The following is a 21,349-nucleotide window of genomic DNA, read 5'->3' on the forward strand; positions in this document are numbered from 1 at the left end:
AGCATCACATCTGTTACAGAGAGATGAGCAGCCATGGCTCTACCCTGGAGACAGAATCAACAGACATAAATTCACGGGTGTCAGTGAACTGCAGTGTTTACAGATTCTGTGCTCAGCAGGGTGTACATCACTGCCGGGTAGATGCAACACAGATGCTTCTAAGTTACAAAATATACATTAATATGTATATGGACAGGATTTTTACTGTATGAGATTGATGTTGTAATGATGAGATTGATGCTGTAATGATGAACAGTGAAAGAGAATAGGCTAAAGGTTTTAAAGGATAAGCCTGGTAATAAGATTGACTGTTGTCAACAATTCCTAGGATCAAATTTTTGTTTGCTATTTTCCCATAAAAAAAACTGGGCTTGAATATAGAAGATAGAAAAACCGTTCTTACTGAAAACAAATGAACACTGCAGTTTATTTAGGAAACATTACTCAGGAGTCAGTACTGTTTTTGTGTGGGAGCATAGCATTTTTAACTGTGTATGTGGGATCAACATAACATAAACTGCTGTGGCCATGTTGATGGTAATGAAGCAACATGTCACCCAATGTAATGATGTGGCTCACTGATGCATGTCTAACAGTGTTTTTGGACAAAAGCTCAACACAGACAGTTTGTATGATCCATTCATTGTTGGGTCATTGTTGTCACAGTACTTCTGCAAAACACACAATAAGTAAATCAGTCATGCTTTGGCTTCACATTGTTTAAATTCTGTTCAGGGGAAAAGGGTGACTTCTGTTCTTTATTACCTTGTGCACTGAGGCCATAATGACTTCTGAAGTGGTATCTGTGCTCTTTTTTTTTTTTCGGCCTTGTAGGTGCTGTCACTGCCCCATCGTCGACTCGTGTGTTACTGTCGCCTGTTTGAAGTGCCAGAGCCCAGTAAGCTCCAGAAGCTCGGCCTGCATCAGCGGGAGATCTTCCTGTTCAACGACCTCCTAGTGGTAAAAAACGCTGTCCTCTCCTCTCATCTCCTCTCCACTGCCTTTATACTAGTGCTCATAATATCCTATCTGCATTTTTACAGGTAACCAAGATCTTCCAGAAAAAGAAGAATTCAGTAACATACAGCTTCAGACAGTCCTTCTCTCTGTATGGGATGCAGGTCATGCTGTTTGAAAATCAGTGTAAGTGGCATACGGCATTTAGTTTCATTCTGTCTGTAGCATGTTAGCTGACAGTGTTTACATCACAGGGGTTGACGTAGCACAGTAATACATCTAACAGGAACCCAAGCGAAAAACCAAAGGCTTGTGACATCATTTATACTCTCCATCCAAACTTCAGACAGATTTGTCCAGTGTGTTTTAACTTGGTTTTGATCAATGGCGCTTGGGTAAAACGTCTCTCCCTCTCTGTTGTCAGATTACCCAAATGGAATCAGGCTTACTTCAGCAATACCAGGTGCAGACATCAAGGTCCTCATCAACTTTAATGCGCCCAACCCCCAGGACCGCAAGAAGTTCACAGACGACCTGCGAGAGTCCATTGCAGAGGTCCAGGAGATGGAGAAATACAGAATAGAGTGTGAGCTGGCTTTTTTTTTTCTCTCTCTCTCTCTCTCTCCCATCCCCCCTTTTTTTTACGCTGCCTACCTCAGGCTGTGTAAAGTGGAAACAGGGCATAGTCTTCATTACTCAACTGGCAGCAGTTTATGAGGGAGAATGTTTACAGAGTTCACGGGACAGCTAACATGGAGAGGGGAGGGAGACAAAAACAGGATGTTGGAAATTAGGTAGATGAGAAGTGGACGCTCGTGAGATTCAAACAGCAAAAGGAGGCTCAGTGCATTAAAGGGAAGTTTTAAAGGCTTTCTCTGGCCAGAGCTAGAGATATAAAACCACTGCCACTTACCTCACTCTTTCCTTGGCTCATTCCCACAGCTGAGCTAGAGAAGCAGAAGGGAGTGGTGAGGCCCAGCATGTCGCAGAGTTCTGGTCTGAAGAAAGAAGCGGGCAATGGGAGCATGAACCGCGCCAGTCTGGATGACACCTACGCCATGGGAGAGGGCCTGAAGAGGAGCGCCCTCAGCAGCTCCCTGCGAGACCTCTCTGAAGCAGGTACAGCCAAAACGTCTTTGCTCCTAGCAGCTGGTCCTTTTGGTAGGAAAGCGTTCCTCCTTTTTGTCATCCACCCCTCTGTGATGACGTCATGGGGGATGAAAACCAGCAAAATGTTGTTTCACGGCACCACACATTTTTAGAGTCCTCTCCTTTAAATGCACTTTCCAACTCATGATTGGATAGGTTGGCTTAGAGAGATTTAAGGTGTTTCACCATTCAAAGACTGAACAAAGAGTTACAGACCTATTTGAGAATAGGTGAATTGTTCAGAAAGTTAAGATTGATTTTTTTCTAGATCTCCTCAGTGATGAATGAAATTGATGGGCAGTTGTCACTCCTAACATTTTGGATGACTTTACATACCCCCTCATGTTTTTTACCATCATGTTTTCTTTGTGTAATCTTTTTTGCATTCCTGAGTTTGTTTCATCCAAAGACATTTCATGGGAGTTTTATGTTTTATTCAATAATCACGTGCCATTGCCTCTCATATATATTTGTGGACCGAACGAGTCAGTGCAGCTGTTTTTACGCAGCCAGCAGATCAAGATTTAGTACCAGCTTGGTGTAAGCAGTCATTTCACATCCATGAATATCAGTGTTTAACACAGTCGCTGTGTCTCTGCAAGCAACAATGCGTTTCATTCATTACAGATGACAGCTATGTGAAGTTATTGGGTGATTAACTTGATAACAAAATGAAATCCAGTCAGGGGTCTGCCTCACTGTTGGTAAAATGACACGCTTTGCTCTTATGATCACTCAATCCTCAGCGGGAAATGAGAGGTCAGTCAGTGAAGACGTCCGTAGAAGTCCCTCCACCCTCCCGTCTCCTGTGTTTCTTTACAATACAGGACGTGGCATGTTAGTGGGCTCATTTTTGTTAAGTGTTTTCTTATTTTTTTTCTCCTGCCATAACCCATTTCATGTGTATTTACTGTTATTTCCACACGCATCAGGTATTATCCCGTTTCTGTGTCCATTGGCTTAGTGTGCCAAACTGCAGCAGAAAGCTCTGTTCGCTCTCAGACCTGTATATGCCTGTACATCCCATGTGCAACAACCACTGTATTGCTTTTGATGTGTCTCCTCCTTTGTGACTGTCACTGAGACTGGCTTTTTTCGCCAAACCTAACCCTGATGAAAATCTGCATCTTGTGACAACAGTAACCATTGTTGTCATATTTTATCAAAAGATGAATTTGGGCAAAAAAAGAAGTTATTAGTAGTATCCCACAATCTGGTAGTAAAACACTTGGTCCTTATTTATTGAGAACATGGATTTTAGAGTATTACTTGACTGAGCCTCCAGAAGTGCTTTTAAAAACAAAGTCAAATTTCAATGCAGCTTTAGTTTCCCACTAGAGTGAAGATGCGGCTTCACTGTACAGCTAGCCACAGTACCACGTGCCACAAACCACCCTCCTGGCCCTCTCCCCCTTCTGGCCTATATTTGGACCTTACTCACATTCACAATCCACTGCACTGCCCCCCTATGGGACTGGTGGGCGGCCTAAACGTCTGTAGTAGATCCAGAAGTGCTGTCGATCTCTAATCTGTGGTATTGCATGTCTCGGGCAGGCAAGCGGGGGCGTCGCAGCAGTGCAGGATCACTAGACAGCAATATGGAAGTAAGTTGGAAGCAGCTGGTATCCAAGCTACTCTCTATGTGATGATGTGCACTGTGAAAACACACCATTTATTTTTGGTCTTACACCCTCTTTGCTTCATAGACTCAGTCCATTTGTTTGGATCATTTATTTTTCTTCCTGGGATGCCTTATAACCTGCTTGCCTCAGTTAGTGTGCATGCATGGGTTGCCTGCCTCTGATCCTGCCCCTTTTCTTGGTAGCCAGAGAACTTCTGTTTTTGGTCATTTTATATGGCCAATGTACACACAATCTTCAAACAAGCATGACTCTACTAATCCCTCCTCTGATCCCTCCCCTTGTGGCCTGTCTCTGTCTGTCTTTCATTCAGTCACATCCCAGAGGTTTTCATTTGGTTCTTCTTCTCTGTGGCAGGGTTTTGTTCCGTACATCTCCTGCAGCCCCTCTCCCTGTCTTGGTCTTTCCTTTTTCTCTTATTCAAAACATCTCTTAAATGCTGTAAGGTTCAGGAAGGATTGTAGCCTTCATAGTCAGAGGTCTACTGATGGGCTTCACACGGACTTACTAAGATGTGGATTTCATTCATCCATCTTTCACTCATTTCATGTGTCCATGAGTTCATGTGTTCTGTTGAAGTCTGGGACCCTGAAAATTTCATTCTGCTTTCAAAGACGTCATATGGTTTTTCTCCCTTCTTAGATGAAGCATGTGCCAAAGAAAAAGCTTTTTTAGGAGTATTTCCACCTGGATATTGAGTAATATTGGACCAGAACAGGCGGGAAGGTGCCCAGGCCTGATGTGTCTGCACACGAGAGTTTAGTTCCTCCTGCCTTCTGACTCCTAGTTGAATGCTAATGTGTGGATTACAAGTTTGCCTGTCACATCCTCTGCATGTGGAAACTATGCCTCCGTTGACTTTAACAAATTGCATGTGTGAATCTTAGAGGGTTTGACACACTGACTGCAAATGAAGGTGAAATGTCTTTTCTACCCCTGTTAATGCCATTATTTATGTCTTAATCGATTATTACGTAGTCACTCTTGTTAAAGATTAACTGTTTCAAACCAGTTAGCTCCTCAACAGTCAGGGCTTTTCACTAGAAGGCTCCCTACATCATGAAGTGTTTGCCCAAGCTGAAATGTTCCCAGTGTCGCTGCTGCCTATCATGAAAACCTTTTTAGTTTCTCATTTGCATGCCCTATAACATTTTGCTACTGAAAGACAACTGTGAATTTATCCTGCTGGTGCCTTGTAGCTGTAGTTTAGTAGCTGTCATGTAGTAGCACTTTCACATTGTCTGATGGACATGCTGTTACCTTTTCTCCCTCTTGCAGGGGTCCATCATTAGCAGTCCACACACACGCCGGAGAGCCACCACGCCACGTGAGGGCGCCCCCCGCGGCCATCCCTCCATTCCCAACTCCGCATCGACTTCCATCCTTGGGTCACTCTTTGGCAGCAAGCGAGGCAAACCATCCTCCCAGAGTCACTCCCCTTTCCCTCCGCCCGGTCACCCCACCCTCATATCTCACAAGCCCCACCCGACCAACCTGCACCACACTGCACAGGTGGCGCATGCAGTTCAGGCCCAGCTCCATGGTCACCATTCCCAGTACTGCCAAGTCCCACAGAACCCGCCACCTTACCACCACCACCACCACTACCACCCCCCTCCCCACACACAGTACCACCAGCATCCGGCCTACACCTCACATGCACACCAACACACCCATTCGCAGCACAGCCATTACAGCCAGCATTCCCATCACACCTCACACTCCCAGCACGCTCCTCACCACCACAGTCAGCAAGTGGGTTCGGCACCTGGCGGCCCCAAACCTAAACACAGTGGCATCAGCACCGTAGTGTGATGCTCCTAATGCAGAGAGGAGAAGTGAGGAGGGACCATTGCTTACACCAAAGGGACTGACAGCATAACTCTATGGCCTGTCCACTGTGTTTTACTGCTGCTGTGATGGAAACCAATCACACACAGTCACCTTTTTCACCTCCACGTCCAACTAATATGTAGGATGGAAATCGGACTCAAATCTCCCACCAGGGGCCTTTATTAGTTTGCCTGATCATGGACTTGGCCGTGTCAGGGTTTTGTGGGGCGGGGGTTCTGTACAGGAAGATGCTCTTTGTTTTCCACACACACACCTCCTGGCTGTGACAGCTGAAGAGAAAATGTGTATTCTCACCGGGCCGCTCCCCACCGCTTCATTCCCTCAATAGCCTGTCTTACCTTCACATAATCAGGAGCAAAGATGATCTGAGACAAAAAAACATGGCTGACTGTTTTTCTCTCACAGTGATGGGGTCATTTCTTGGGCACAGCCTTTTGGAAGTCGGCTTTCAACTCTTCGGTTTGCAGATCACCTGTGCGTGCTACCATCATATGAATGCTACTTGTTGTTGCCTCCCGTAGAGCTCATACGTAGTGAAAAACCTAGATATCATTTCACAGGAACTTAAAATCAAAGGACAGGTAAACAACTGAGTCGAGCGCCTCAGTCATAGTAGTTCTAGTGCTGTATTTACTGTAGATGACAGCTATATGTGTTGTCTCCTAGCTCTCATAAATAAATGTGCCAATTATTAATGCATAATCTATTTAGTCAAGACTTCATGTACAGTATATCGTGCGTAAAAGTAATTTGTAAGATTATACTTACAATTATTATTATCAGCAAAACTTTTATCAGTATTATACTGACTCTGGTAACAGGATGTAGATCTGAAAGGAGTGAACTCCCGTACAGCCCGGCCTATAATGCTTTCTGAAATCTTTTTGCCTTTCTAATGGAGCAGGAGGTGTCTCTGGATGGCAGCTGTTGCATATGGGCCTAAAAGGGCTGCGCTGCAGCCTCAAAGCAGACTTTTCCTGTCACCTCTCACGAATGACAAACTGGGTTGGTTGGTTGTTTTCATCTTAGTTTACTTTACATACTGTGGCTGCTCAAACAGTAAAAAAAAAGCATAGAAGACAGTGAAAAGGCCTTTTGTTTTTCATTTACAAACTGACCCACAGAATGCCTGAAGTAACACGACACGTCTGTTGCCTTTGACATATGCAGCAGCTGCTCCATTGACTCTGAAAATTAAAAGCGGAATCACTTAAATACTGTTCTTTTGCCTCGTTTAGTCTGTTTTTTTATTTACCACTGTGGTGCGGTGAGTTAAAAACAAATCAGTTCTTAGTTTGAAGTTCTATTTTTCATCTTTTTTTTTATATCATACGTGCAATATCTTTGTACTGATTTTGTACATCAAGAACAAGCAAGGTGTCCATCTGAGTTATGCATTTTTCATGTTGCCTCGTTATTTATTTATTTTAGTTTTTGACCCCTGTCAGAGTCTTTCTCAGTAAATTAATATGTGGCTGTCCTCGTGGTCTTACGAGAGGTACAGACTCGGAGTTCAGTAGAATGTCTAGTAAGTTTTTTTTTTTTTTGTTTTGTTTTTTTTTTTTGCATGTTATTGACGTGAGGCTATTCTCTGCACATTGTATAACAAATCAGTGTTACCATAGCAAGTTTAAGTGCAATCATGTTCAGACTTGTACTGAGAGTGGAAGTCTGTTATCTTGTTGTCCAGGACGAGATTCAGGGGATAAAAAAAAACAAAACAAAACAAAACAAAAAAAAAAAACTTTTTTCATTTAATAATATATAAATACTTACTTAAACAGTTCACAGTGGAAAGAGGAATGTGTGTATATATTTTAATAAAGGAATATGCTTCTCTTTGGGCTGAACAGAAATATTTTGCTGGATAAGCACATATGAAAGAACACTTTCATTTTTTCAGGAAATGCAGTTATAATATACAAAATGCAAACTGAACAAAGGCATATGGGAATATGTAAAGAATAACTTTCTACATTCTACAAATAAGAGTCTATTCTAGTGTGTAAATTAGTGACAGTAAACTGTTTGTCCCGATATTCAGGTTGTAAATGTATTTTAACATTCACAAAGAAAACCATTGCTTCCTCTCACACATTTCTCCTCATGTGAATTAACATAGGACGCTCAAATGACAGACATATCACATATGGGACATCATTGATCAGTTGAATGTGTCTTTCCACTGATTTCATATTTTTATTCTAATTCTGAAATCTTGGGATGATGTAAAACCGAGGAATCTGTTTGTTTTGGTGTGTGTTGTGTTCAGTTGTCTACAGTCATTATTTGTGAGAAAGTACCCCAACAATGCACTGCATGGATCTGATGCATCATGTGTCCTGTTCACTGTGAGCTGATGGCGGAGGAGAGGAGGGGGTGAATCAGCCTATAAATTTTGACTTCTGCTCTGGTTTTGATTAATTTGGAATTTCCTGATGTTGACGTGTTCGTGTTGTTCCATATTAAGCTGGTAGTTATTGAAACACAGCATGTATTTCATCAACAAAGCCATGGTGTAAATTACAAACATGAAGAGCATTGCACTTCCGTTGCTGAGGGCTTTCATTATGTACATATGGGGATTTTGATGTGTAAAATGATGAACTGCTTTGCAGAAGGCTTTATATTTATGAAGCTGTAAAGGGACCAAGATGGGGGTTGAAAGGGTTGTACATAATGTGTATATGAACAGTACCCTATTATGATATCTGCAGTTAAGATCAGGATGTATATACATCACCTCATAGATGGATGTAAGGGGTGATATTTGAACATATCGATTGTCTCGGCCTCCAGCTGTTGCGAATGACATTTGCTGTAGAACTCAAAAACAGACTGTTAGAAGGTTTTCTGCCATTTACATTCAGCTCTCATACATGCAACCTCCACCTCCTACTCTCTCACACACACACACACACACACACACACACACTCACACACACATCCCGCTGCAAGCTGTTAAGTCTGGCGTGAGATACATTTTTTAAAAAAAGACAAGAATGGTCTCATTTCTATGTGCATTCTGTTTGTACAGTGAGTAGTGAGTCAGTAAGACCCCCAGTTATTGTAAAACTTCAACTGTGACCATGTTGAGAACACAAAATAAACAAATATATGACTTATGGTACGCAGGTGTTGTATTTCTTTCTCTCCAGTGTATGAATATTTTTCTGTGTAATTCAGTCCGGAGACACTCTGTCTTTTCACTGGGACTCTAATCAAACACACTGTTCTATGCCCTTTTTTGTATAATGCACTTCACATTAGTGCCTTATCTTTTGGGCTCTCATATCTTGTGCTTCCAGGCTCTAACAGTGCTTTCCGCTAGCATTTCCACTAGAGGGCATGCATCAAAGTACAATAAAATGAAATGGAAAATCTGTGCCATTACACCACCTATGGGTAAAAAGTGTACTTGCTACATCATTTCTCCATGCTCTTCTCTCAGCTTTGAACCCCGTCTCTGAAGCTGTGGGAGCGTGACAAGATTTTTCTTAGTTTCCGTTCTGCATTGTAGCTCAACGTTTCCATTATGCATTTTCTTGCTGACCTGAAGCTCCTTCAGGATTTAGGGGCATGAAGCCGTGCATGCTTCCAGCTGTCTTTTGCAGTAATTTTGGCCACTGTACCCTCAGCACTGCAGTGGATGTCAGTAACAAATGGAATGAGTGGGAGGGCTTCAGATAGCCTGGGCAACTGTTTTTTAAGAGATCAACTCTTATCTCCTTAAAGCAGATGGATTTCTCTCATGTCAAATGCGCCATACAGTAACTGTGCAGCATTATTGGTGCGTTCTTCACATGACGCGGTTCTCTAACGGGCATGCATTATTCTGAGTTCAAACCTTGTCGGTTAGAAAACAGGAAAACCTGGAGGTCGGAGAGAACTTTTGAAAGACATTAAAACTCAGAAATGGGCAAGAACAAAACGCGGACTTTGAGAATTTAGGGATGACTGGCACCACAGGAAGCAAAACCTGATTCGAAAAGGTTTGTATTGAGTCCAAAATATTTTCATATGACGCTAACTTATCAATTTGCTCATATTGCAACACTGATTGCAGTTTCACTCCAGTGAAACCAGTAACATTTCATTTAGATATGACAGCAGCTGAAGATAGGCCATTTTTGTTAACCTAACACACTGTTTTATGTGCACACTGTCACTAAGTGCTGTTCTCTAAACTTCTTTTGGAGCAATAATTTGTCAAAATAATTACCCAAACTGCAAATGACCTTTTTCTGATCTTCCAGGATGCTGTCCAGTTTAACCTTAGCCGTCCTCCTTCTCCTGGCAACATCAAGTGCACACGCTATTCATCAACCCTGCCTATGCTCAGCTCTCCCGTCTGGTGGTCTCACAGTCAACTGCAGCACTTTAAACCTTATGGAGCTTCCTTCTCTGCCCTCAGACACAACAGAGCTCTATGTGGAGGACAATTTGCTTACCACAGTGACTCCAGGCCAGTTTGACAGAGTGGTTAGTTTGAAAAAAGTCTCACTATCTGGCAACCCCTTCCACTGTGACTGCAGGATTCAATACCTGAGGAACTGGTTGCTGAAGAACAGGGCTATTGTTTTAAAGGAGCCTGTCTGTGTCAGTCCAAGCTCTGTGGCTCAGAAAGCCATCACAGAACTCAGCGATGACTACTTTTCTTCCTGTGTCCTGGCAAGTTGTACTGATGTGGCTTATAACACCTTATTGGGGGTGACGCTATGCTGTGTCCTTGTTCTGCTTCTGTGGAGCTACAGACTGGCCCGGAGGTCTACCTTCACTCTCTACATAGATAAGAGACATGCAGGATTTCAAGCAGACTCTTTGCGCTCAATGAAGCCCAAACACAGGAGAAGGCCGCACACTGAACTGTCACAGGTCAGTGTGGACTACGATTCTCTCAGTTATACAGATGATCTCCAAAGGCCACTCATAAACATGGAGTTACGGCCCCAAGTAATGGATGTGTTGCACAAAAAGCACGATAAAAGGATAAAGGCTACCTGAGGGACCTCTTTGTTTGCTACAGTGGAATTAGATACAACAAAAACACCACAAGTGACAAAGAGAGGTGGAGACAGTATTAAGGAAATACAATACAGTTGACTTACTGCTGCACCTTTGGAGCTTATAAGACTTCATCTGGGTCACATTTCCCTTTACATGTAGCCTCGTATTTTTACTATTTCTGTAGTTTATAAAATGTGTTCACAACAGACACCCCAAAAAATAAAAAATATGCTGTAACGTATTGAGAACTACTTTGACTTGTGACTCTGCTGACAACGACTGAGCTCTAACACTTGGACGTTTGTGAACGCTTTCGAATTTCCTTTATTTCTACAGTAAGAAGTACACGTCTCTGGAAATGGCGTTTAAAATGAAAAGAGCATGTATTGAGGTGGTGCATAATTAGGGCGAGCAACATCTTGGCCATTTCGGATAAGTTGTGAATTTCCAATTGAGAAAACATGCATACAAGTTGTGTAACTATTGCTTGTATTTTTTTCTTCAAGTCAAAGTATTTACAGTGAGTGAATTACTACAAGTGGTTGAACACGGCACATAGTAAATGCCTGTAAATGGCGTTGTGCTTGTATCCAATGAAATGTTTAGTGAACTTTTACTTCTTAGTAGATTTAAAACGTCATAATAAACAGGTTATGGCAGGATTTCATCACTTAACAAATCTGAAAAGTCTGATTTGTGCAAATACTGGTCTCACTAGACAAAATGCAGACAGACAATACTACCACAGGACAATATTGCACATCAAACAGTTGTTTTTACAGTACAGTAGTACTCCTCTTATATCCATGCATAGATTTTCCAGGATACATGAGTAAACAAATGAGTAAAAATGTATTGAGAAAAGGTCACCTGGAGAATAAAGGTCAAATGTAGTCTGAATATGCTCTTTAAAAACACTGGTAAATTCTTGTAATAAATATAGGATGATTTCAGGATTTATACTCATCTAAAACATCACTATCATCTAAAAAAATACTTAGTGGGGTCAAATAAGGCAGCTCTTTTGCTTAATGAAAAATAGGTCATTAAGACTACCCATCTAAACGAAACAATATAAAACAGTGGCTGACAGTTTCAGTTTCATGAGGATTTTTCTCTAAAGTCTGTCTGAGTGTTAAAAGTTTAAAAGATGACTCATATTGTTGTTAATGCCCTGTCAGGTGCTAAACAATGTCCACAGTGTTAGGACCGCCATGATCACATTAGCAAACCCTCTGAGCTCAAAAGCCTACTGAGGCACAAACTTCTCCTTCTCAAAGATGAGGTCAACAGCTTCTGCCACATCCTGCACAATGTGGCCTGGCTCCACTAGTGCAGGGTCAAATCTGAAGTCCCTGTGTCCGTGAAACACAGTCTCTTTGATGCAGTGGTTTGCATCAGATGGCACCTCAGCGTTGGGGTTGTAGACCCCTGTGCAGACTAGGACAGATTTACAGGAAGTAGCAGAGGGCAACGCTAGCTCACTCTCCCACAGGCTGTCGATCTCCTCGTCCTGGGGCACTGTTGTAGTGGACCCTGTGGCGGCCACCATCTTTGCAATGGCTTTGGGGTTCTTTCTAGCAGCTCTCTCTTGCAGGTAGCGGTTGTATAGGTTAGCGCCATAGATGTCAGTCATAAGGTTATCTCTAAGAATGCAGGAGAAGACAGGTTTGCTTAGTGCTTCAAGCAATATGCACAGCGTTAGCATAGACGTGCGCAAGAATGTCTATATTTTCTGCTACTCTCAGGGCTATTCCACTGACACCGAGCTGGCACGCAGAAAGGCAGAACAGCTGTGCCAGCATGGTGGCAATCATCATGACAAGAAGTGAAACATGAAGTCAAAGGAGTGTGATATGCAGACAGTTGCAAGGGAGAAGTTAGTTCTCTCTTACACGTATATTTTCTTACCAAATTATTGAGCAACGTCTTAGTAAGGTTAGCTCCATTTTATTCTGCAGCACTTGTTCCTGCTCTCTGCCTTTTGTCATTCCTTGCAAGTACACTGTGATTCAACTGCCTCATAAGTGAAATCTGATAATGGTTCTTCCATTTTCCACATTGCATTTTCTTAATATGTTCTGAGCACCGTTAACAGCCTTTGCAATATGCTGAGGAAGCTGATTTCTTACCCTATAGCATACAGAGTAGTAATGGGAAATGTCCATTGCCGCTGCATGGCCTGGCTTCTGATGAGGTACTCTGCAAACTGGTAGGTCAGCTCACTGGGTTTTCCCATAAGAGCCTCATACTTCAGGTCTTTACCCGTTATCTTCTTATAGATGTTCTCTAGGCACACAAGAAATGTCCCATGGCCAAACCTGAGACAAAATGAGAAGTTAAAGAAATACGTCAACATATTTATCCGAAAGCTTTAGGGAATTTGGCAGTGTTAGTAAATGAAACTCTGCGACGGCACTGATTTTGAAAGGTTACCGTGGAGAATGTGCCTCCGCCATCCACATGAGGTCCATGTTGCAGGCCAGCACGGAGAGGTGAGGTGTCTTTTGGGTTCGGTGGACATTGCTGAGGTTACCGTTGGTCAACAAAACATCGATTATGAGCTGCAGGTTGGTCTCCCACCGAATTGGCTCTCCCAACAGAACCACAGCTGTGTGTAAAATTAAAAGATTATATTTACATACATATATAGATAATTATTATATCAGTGATATAAAAAATCTGGTGCTAGTGAGCAGCTCCTGGGATGACAGTGGTGAGACCTTTCAGATGAAACAATAGGTAAATGTTCTTACCCTCAACTTTAGGAAGGTGGCCAACAGGACTGGACTGAAACAAAAAATAAAGAAACTATATGTGTTGCATACGACTAAAGACCAGTTTAATATTTCTAATTTCTATACTCAATTTCAATATCTTACCGGCAGTTTGGGTCTCCTGTTGTGATCCACCATGTCCATTAATGGATATGATTCCCTCAGCATATCAATACTGACGACATTGTTGAAGCCCACACTACGGACAATGTGTTAAGGAAAAGTAGGTAGTACTTTAAATAAATCATGTACAAAAAACAAACAAACAGTTAAAACATTTGAAACAAAGATTCCAGGATACTTTTTAGCAATTTCCAGGACTGGTCCTTGTCCTGACACCAACACGCACTTGTCATGGAACTTCTTAAACATCCTCAGGGGACTGTGGGACATGACAACTTGTTCCTGTGTAATCTAAAAATACATGTGATGTTGGGAGAGACACCACATTAATGCAAGAATGGGAAAGTGCACATCGTTCTGCACAGAACAGCCGTGCTGCTGCTCAGCAGTCTGATAACTCACTGGCACTCCCAGGATGTGAGAGAGCTGGTCTGCTTTTGTCTGTCGGAGGCAGTTCCCTGCATTCGTGACAAAAACGACTGGCACCACAAATCGTCCCTGATTGTCGACCAACTTCTCAACCGCCTTTTTTGCAGCAGGGATTGGCATCCTTCCCCGGACAAGCACACCATCGATGTCGAACAACAGCCCAAAGCGCGGCTGTAGCTGTAGAAGGGAAGGACAGTAACAAGTAAAAAAAAAAAAAACCCAGATTGCAGCTTTCTTTTTTTTTTTTTATGTGGGAAAATATGCAGCACAATGTGGATTGACGGCTGGTGTGAAACGTGTCTGCTCACAATGATCAAACTTGGGAGTGAATTTGTTCAGTAAATACCTGAAGAGATTTAATGTGTCTGACAATGAAAGCAGAATAACAATAGGAGGGAAATGACAATCTCAAGGTTAAGGGTTACTTCATGTAATGTCTGTCATATTGCTTCTACACCTGATTGGCTACGTCTAATTGCAGTGATAGCAGTGACTCAACACAGAGTACAGAGGTTGATTCTCCACAGTGGGAATCCTGAAGTGACACAGCACTTCACTGGGAGGTCTGGTTACTGGATACAAACCATCACAGCCAGTTAAACAGACATGTACAAGACCGTTTCGTGCTTTTTTTTTTGTGTGTGTGTGTGTGTGTGTGTGTGTGGCTGGAGAACCAACTGGGAACACAGTGTGTCAGCGACTGTTCGTTGTTTTTCTCCTCATGAGTCAACAACAGTAGCTACATCTGTTGTTGCCCCTGATGTTAGATCCCCCTGGTGTTTCATCCACACAGGAGAAAGTTGCATGCAACATTGTATGCAACGTCGATCGACCATCGAACAAAAAAAAAAAAAACCTGACTACAACTACAAAGTATCGTCTTGTCAACAACGTATTGTTTGCCTGAGCCGAGCCGAACCGTACCGTACCTTGCTATTAGACTGAGTTCCGCAAAACCCGCATCGAGAACCGACAATCCCAGCTTTTCGCCTGGCTTGACGGTTACTCAGGGTGTGCAGGCCCCGGTAAAACGACAAGAGTCCCTTCATCTCCTCTATTTAGCACCGGGCTAAGAAGATTTAAAGTAAAATAAAAAAGCCACCCGTGGACGAACCGACCTCGCCTGATTCATGAGCCGGCTCGCTCCGGCCGCTCGGCTTGTTTTCTCTCTGCTGCTTTTTTTTTTTTTTTTTTGTCGCCTATTATTTGACTGGGCGAAACCCGATGACGACATGTGAGGAGTAGGAGGGTCTCCTGCTGCATCTCTACCGGAAGGAGCTGGAGAGCTGCATCTGCAGTGCACTGCAACCCCCCCACCACCTCCCAGCTGCCATTTTAGACACGGCGCTGCAGCTCGACCGATCATTGTGCGGACCAGCACCTCCGCGCGTCACAGGGCAGCTCTGCTAAAATGTGCCAGCTTCCTGACCACTGCCCCGACTCACACGATTTCCGATGTCTGCACTGTCCTTCCAGTATCCTGTTTCATGGAGTTTCAATATGAGGCACAACATGGATACTAGTTTAATTCTCCATCTTACGCATTCACTTTACATGGTGGGCGCACAACTAGTTTACTCCATCCCGGTCACACTGCAGCCTCCTGCACTCCAGAAGCACAAAAGGGTTTTTTCCTCTTACAGTTTTATCATACACAATCCCCTTTTCCACCTCGCTTTGTTGTCTCTTTTTAATACCTAAACAGAAAGGTGTGGTTGCACAAACATGATGGATGCACACAGTTCAGGAAAAACTGTCTTTTAGGTTTGAAATTCTGATGATGCAAAATCCTGCAACAGCACAAAAATCAGGAAACACCTTTTCCCAGTTTCTTTACTGTTAACAGGCCATGTTGTATTTATCATGCTGATTATCTTGACTATTGCTTTGTCTGAAGTTTGAACTCACTGTTATACAGATGTGTGTATGTACTAGAAAATCTTTAGCACATAATGATCTACTTATTTCACAAAAAAGCTCACTTGATCGTAAAGAAAACACATTTGAAAACAATAAAAAGGTTCATACATACTTGATTATATCAAATAAGACAAAACGTCATCCCCGTGCTCCTCCAGCTTTATTGATAGTTTAAAATTACATTTCTATTTTCTAGGACTTCAGTTGCACTTTCCTTCCGACTTAAAAACTGAGTACAAGCAAATGGTATTTATACAGTAGTCTAAGTGATATTGTACAAAAATAACATTTGATTTCTGTGAAAACATTTTTTCATTCCCAAATAACTCCTAATTCTGCTGTTCTGACAACTGTTCTTGATGTTAAATTTTGCCAAGGTAAAAAAAAAAAGAAAAAAAAATTCCAAAGCCATTTTAAAAGGAAACCTCTACCTTGGACTACAGAGTGATATTTAAATTGTAAACAGATTTCTATAAAAGAATGTTTCTTTTAATACCTCCAAAATTTTTGTATCTTAACAATATAACATGTAGTTTGTTATCGCCCACTTAGCTGCTTGTAGGGCTGAAATGCATCATGTTATGAACTGTTTCCATGTCATACTCTCTTGGCCAACTCATATCCCACTAAAACAAACCAAAATAACCATACATGGAAGTTCGGTTTCTACTTACTCCCTTCTTCTATCTCATTTTACTGAGACTCACTTCCACAAGCTCAGAGGTCCTATAGATTCCCATATGTTTAGTCCCATTTATTCAACTCTGATCACCAGTGGCTTGGAAAGGGGGTTCTTTAACAAAGCATTATACATAACACCGCTACCAAACTAAAACATTTTTGTATTGAATGCAGAAAGATTTTTTTCCACCCCTTTCATTGTATTACATGTCGAGAGGCTCACTGGCCTGGGACTAGCCTCTGTTAGCCAACCTTTGGCCAGTGAAGAGGATTCAGAGAAAATAATACAACCAACCATCAATCTGAAAAAAAAGGAGGGGCAACAGAGGGCACTGATTATGCGGTGGCTTCAATGGTGCACTCTTTTGCCAGGTGGCCTGCCTTTCCGCAGTTGTAGCAGTTAGTCTCGCTGGCTTTGCTGCAATGCACAGCAACGTGCCCAATCTCGCCACACCTAGAGGAAACAGAAGTTGTCATATTTAGTCAATATTCAAAGTGCAATGAGGCAGAGATTTTTTTTCCTAAACAGAACTGTAAGTCAGCACTCACCTGTAACATTTCACCTTATCGCAAAGTTTCTGGATGTGGCCAAACCCGCCGCAGGAGTAGCACTTCTGCTCATTGGCATGATCACAGTCACGGGCCATGTGACCAGCTTTGCCACAGGTGTAGCAGAGCTGCTCCCTCTCCTTTTTGGGCTCCTTGCAGTCCCGGGAAATGTGGCCACTCCTGTGGCAGTTGTAGCACGCTAAAGCGAGGAAAAACAGTATTTTTCTAGATGAACTGCATGTTTTTCTGTTAATAAGCATTACATATTATAGTTAATCTATTGACAGGATGACCTGTGTACCTCAAATTAGAATGTAATTACTTCTACAACTGCACTGTAATCAAATACTACTTTACACCAATTAAGTAGAATTTAAATACAAGAAATAGAACTGCAATGCACACCATCCTCAGTTTGGTCACAGTCCCTGGCCATGTGTCCTTGGTCTCCACAACGATAACAGAACAGCTCTGTAATGACACAAGCAGATTAATGAATAAAGATGAAAAGAAAAATACTGGATTTAAATAACGCTTTCAAGTTCTATAGCGTTTATCCTCAAGTTAATGTGTCCCATCAGTAACAACAAGTATTGCTACAAATTAATAACTTATGTAGTATATGTAGTCCAGGTTTTTTGTAATAGTTATCATATACTAGGTATGGTCTGGATAGTATATAGTACCCTTGCCTCGCCCCCGACCCCTGCCACGTCCACGTGCACCACTGGCATTAGGGCAGTGCTTGATCCAATGCCCGGAGCGGCCACATCCGAAGCACTCACTGTTGCTGCTCATCTCCATTACCTAAACAAAAACAAACAAATACCAGGTTAAAATAAAACTTTTCCGTTCACTTGCAGTGACCTCACAGCATTTACACCGGATAGATGTCAGTCTTCACACGTAGGCGTGTATCATCAGTCAATGCAAGGATTTCTATTTAGCAAACTGGTTCTCTAATGGGAATAAGCTACATGTGTGCATTCAAGCACACAGAATGTGACTGCTGAGTCAAACCTGTCACAACACTAATTACTGATGGATGCCATTTTTTTCATATTTTATATTCAGATTCAAATGAAGCCTAGCAAACAGGTGCCGAAGACAGTAAGAGTCATAGTATAGTATTTGTACCTAGAAGCTGAATCTGTCGAGACATTTATAAACACTTACTGGCCTCTTTCCTATCTTCCACACACATCATTAGACAATATGACAGATCTGGTGATCAATGCAGCTGCATCAACAGCACACAACAATAAATAAACACGTTTAGACTGGGCAACTAGTGTAAATGTCTAAAGGTCTGCTAGAATCAACACTAATTGTCTCATGGACATGGACTTTTTCAATTTCTTAAGTCAAACGACAGCTCACACTTCACAACAGCATGGCAACAGTCACTACACGGGGATCTGATCTATGATCAAGCAATGTGGGAAATCTTTCAGCGGCCGGGATCTATAATAATTGGTCAGCAGACTACAGTTAACTACTTCGCTAACTTACACGATTTTCTCAATGGAATCATGTTGTGATCACCATACACCAAACTTCTGATTGCTGACGGTGCAAAGACATCAAGTCAGGAATAATGTGAGTTAACAAGTAATAAATCTCCAAGTTTGTACAAAAAAAGGAGGTATGATAACACGATGAAGACAGAATTCCCCAAATATCCCCAATACGAGGTAGCAAACTTGTTGCTTGTAATTCTTAATAGGGCATCGTCTTATGGCTGATAATTAATTCACTAACTGGTTACTTCAAAGATATTTCTTCATGAGGCAACTTGGCAGCTGGTTTATTAACTATTTATTAACTAAAGACTTTACGGTCTCGTCCATAACTTCGTCCAGTACAGTGCTACACGCCGTTGCCTCTCACAGAAATGGCCATGCCGTGGTCTGGAGGCTAACTCGGGAAGCTAACTCTAGAGGACATTCACACTGCACGGTGTTGTGGACTTCACGTGTGCTACATCAAGACGCTCAAAGTCGGAACAGAGCCTAAAAGTAAAATACTCCCGACTCGTTTTTAAAAGCGAGTACGGCCCGTCGATTACAAGCACGTAAACAAACCATTATTAACCTTTTTTTTTTGTCGCGTTTGCAAAACAGACCCAAACGCCAAAAGGTTGCAGCTCAGCTAGCGCTGGCCTAGTCACGTTGATTTTACTGCGCACTCGCGAGACACTTGTGCTGCTGGCTAAGTTAGCACATGCTAACACACCGCCTCACGATCACGACCAACAAGCACGGTTCAGTCGACGATTAATCTGCTTTCTCCGATACGATGGTGTCGATACGACACTTCGACCGACGAAATGTTGTCTTTGATGGTTTCCGGTGGGTATTAAGGCGAATAAACCATAAAAACAACATTTCCCGCGCAGGACGCACGCACCAAAGTCGTTGTGAGGAGCTAACGTTAGCAGGCCGGACTGAGAACCCGATGCTCCATTAGTAAGAGAAAACCAAACCAGTGCTTTATATATATATATATATACACCTAGATGTATAAAAGGCACCGAGCAAACATTTATTTCCTCGGAGTTATAAACATTAACATTTGACGGTTTCTACGCCTCAGCCATACACCAACTACTGAATAAAAACATTTTAGTGCTGTTTTTATTGCTTACCTTGCTGGCTACCTAGCTATGTCAGTGTTTACGCCTCCTCCTTTGCGCTACATGCGGTGTGAGCAGGAGTTCCTGAATTGTCATTCACAGGATCCACTAAAAACCGGCACAGTCATTGGCCACAACTTCTGCAAACAGCCAATCAGAGACGACAGTGAGTGGACACCGCCTCTACGAAGTGGCCAATCACGGGTAGAGATCGCCCGACCCTGTTGTAGTGTTTTTACTCGCTCACTTTTTATAGACCGAGTGAAAAACATGTCATATCACATATCATTTTCTAACATAACGCACTGACGTATGGGATTTGTTCGTGTTTTAAGTTTTTAAAAGACACAAGACAAAGGAGAAGTAAAGATCTATTAGATCTACAAGAGGGGTGCAGCAAATACAGCTTACTGTTCCCATTTTAATGGAAGTGTTATTGCTTAGTCCAATTTTATTTGTGGAAAATGACTTGAGATACATTATGCTAAATCAGCCATACATGTAGGTTTAAACAGCCGGTTTTATTTAGCCTACATCAAAATCTTTGACTCAATCAAGGCAATCAAGCAACATTACAATGATCAAATATTAAATCATAAGGGCTCATTCACTGATAATGAGAATTTAATCGATAAAATTGACTCAATGAATTTAAATGTAAAAACATTTTTACTTTTTCAACACATAAAATGATAATTCAAGGACTTCATAGTTTGCTTATATCCTGCAGCCCTTAGCAGGATAAGTGTTTAGGATAATGGATGCATAATTTGTTAATACCTCAAAGTTTAATTAAAACTAATACAACTAACAGAAATAATCTTAAAATAAAGTGCAGACAGTCCTTATCAATCTCTGGTCAAAAACATGAACAGATCATTTGATAAATATTACACAGTTTAATCCTAATGCAGACCCTTGTTACTGATTACATCATATTGTAAATGCAAGTGGACTCATAGAGACAGCAGTCCAGGGAAGCTGCAAGCATCTCAGCTAACTGGACTGAGTGCACAGTCAGATCAATAAGTGGGAAAGATAAAGCTCTTCTGGTGGCTTAAGGTGGCTTTGGTTATGAAGCTTTGATATTGCCGTTTCTGTTTCCCCTGGGTTTGATTTTGCAGAACAACCATTAATACAAAGCATGGGGATATATAACAACCCCTGGCCCATAATTATGAACTGATAAAGAGATGTATCATTACAATGTCCTATGATTACTGAAATACATTGGTACTGTTGGATGTTGGGTGGAGTACCTTAAAAGGCTCCACAATGACAAAGCCCTGCCCTCATCCTCACAGAAACAGTATTTCTGTTATTTGTAGATGGGATGTCTGTTAGAAAATGTCACTTTCAGAATAAGTAGACTAAACTGTAAAGTAACTTGTATAGAATCAAAGTACATCTTTATGTTAAACGGAGATATGGCAAGGGTTTGTGATACAGATTTCTAGCTAAAATCGTCTGCTGCTGCTTTATGGAAACAATGTGTGCTGAACCCATCAAGACATATTGACCGGGAGGCTGATGAAGCTGTTTTTTGTTTCTCAGATGGTGTCAGTTCCAGTTTTTTGAAAGGACCTGGGAGCCATCTGTGATTAGTGCATCTCAGGGGACACGGACTG

The 21,349-nt window shown here is 42.0% G+C and overlaps 4 protein-coding genes across 12 annotated transcripts in view; 2 read left to right on the forward strand and 2 right to left on the reverse strand.

The window, feature by feature from the left end:
- LOC113168028 (IQ motif and SEC7 domain-containing protein 1-like) overlaps window positions 1-8,730 on the forward strand; it is an 80,137-nt gene extending 71,407 nt beyond the window's left edge. For 6 of the 7 annotated variants that reach the window (XM_026369064.1, XM_026369065.1, XM_026369066.1 and 3 more), the window contains 6 exons: window positions 835-960; window positions 1,044-1,143; window positions 1,382-1,543; window positions 1,900-2,076; window positions 3,661-3,710; window positions 5,025-8,730. In XM_026369064.1, the coding sequence (XP_026224849.1) occupies window positions 835-960; window positions 1,044-1,143; window positions 1,382-1,543; window positions 1,900-2,076; window positions 3,661-3,710; window positions 5,025-5,561 (1,152 nt within the window). In that variant the 3' untranslated portion in view covers window positions 5,562-8,730. The remainder of the gene's footprint in view (window positions 1-834; window positions 961-1,043; window positions 1,144-1,381; window positions 1,544-1,899; window positions 2,077-3,660; window positions 3,711-5,024) is intronic. The other variant, XM_026369070.1, reaches the window with a different exon arrangement.
- Window positions 8,731-9,349: 619 nt separating this feature from the next.
- gp9 (glycoprotein IX (platelet)) lies at window positions 9,350-21,339 on the forward strand. Of its 2 annotated transcripts, XM_026368988.1 has the most exons (3): window positions 9,350-9,592; window positions 9,857-10,475; window positions 21,276-21,339. In XM_026368988.1, exons 2-3 carry the CDS (start codon window positions 9,858-9,860, stop codon window positions 21,297-21,299), a joined length of 642 nt encoding a protein of 213 aa, XP_026224773.1. In that variant the 5' UTR covers window positions 9,350-9,592; window position 9,857; the 3' UTR covers window positions 21,300-21,339. The 2 variants fall into 2 exon arrangements, with proteins under 2 accessions (XP_026224773.1, XP_026224772.1); XM_026368987.1 differs by lacking the exon at window positions 21,276-21,339 and having other exon boundaries at window positions 9,857-11,855.
- Window positions 11,857-14,985, reverse strand: LOC113167981 (haloacid dehalogenase-like hydrolase domain-containing 5). The gene is made up of 8 exons (XM_026368986.1): window positions 14,866-14,985; window positions 13,910-14,113; window positions 13,686-13,798; window positions 13,490-13,583; window positions 13,364-13,397; window positions 13,044-13,218; window positions 12,740-12,928; window positions 11,857-12,253 (listed from the first exon to the last, which is right to left on the reverse strand). The coding sequence occupies exons 1-8, from the start codon at window positions 14,983-14,985 to the stop codon at window positions 11,857-11,859; spliced, it is 1,326 nt and encodes a 441-aa protein (XP_026224771.1).
- On the reverse strand, window positions 15,998-19,834 carry cnbpa (CCHC-type zinc finger, nucleic acid binding protein a). 2 transcript variants are annotated; one of them, XM_026368990.1, is made up of 5 exons: window positions 19,734-19,834; window positions 17,779-17,893; window positions 17,492-17,557; window positions 17,087-17,285; window positions 15,998-16,991 (listed from the first exon to the last, which is right to left on the reverse strand). In XM_026368990.1, the coding sequence occupies exons 2-5, from the start codon at window positions 17,888-17,890 to the stop codon at window positions 16,874-16,876; spliced, it is 495 nt and encodes a 164-aa protein (XP_026224775.1). In that variant the 5' UTR covers window positions 17,891-17,893; window positions 19,734-19,834; the 3' UTR covers window positions 15,998-16,873. The 2 variants fall into 2 exon arrangements, with proteins under 2 accessions (XP_026224775.1, XP_026224774.1); XM_026368989.1 differs by having other exon boundaries at window positions 17,773-17,893.
- Window positions 21,340-21,349: the final 10 nt, after the last annotated feature.

The sequence above is a fragment of the Anabas testudineus genome, chromosome 7 (assembly GCF_900324465.2).
Source record: "Anabas testudineus chromosome 7, fAnaTes1.2, whole genome shotgun sequence".
NCBI lineage: Eukaryota > Metazoa > Chordata > Actinopteri > Anabantiformes > Anabantidae > Anabas > Anabas testudineus.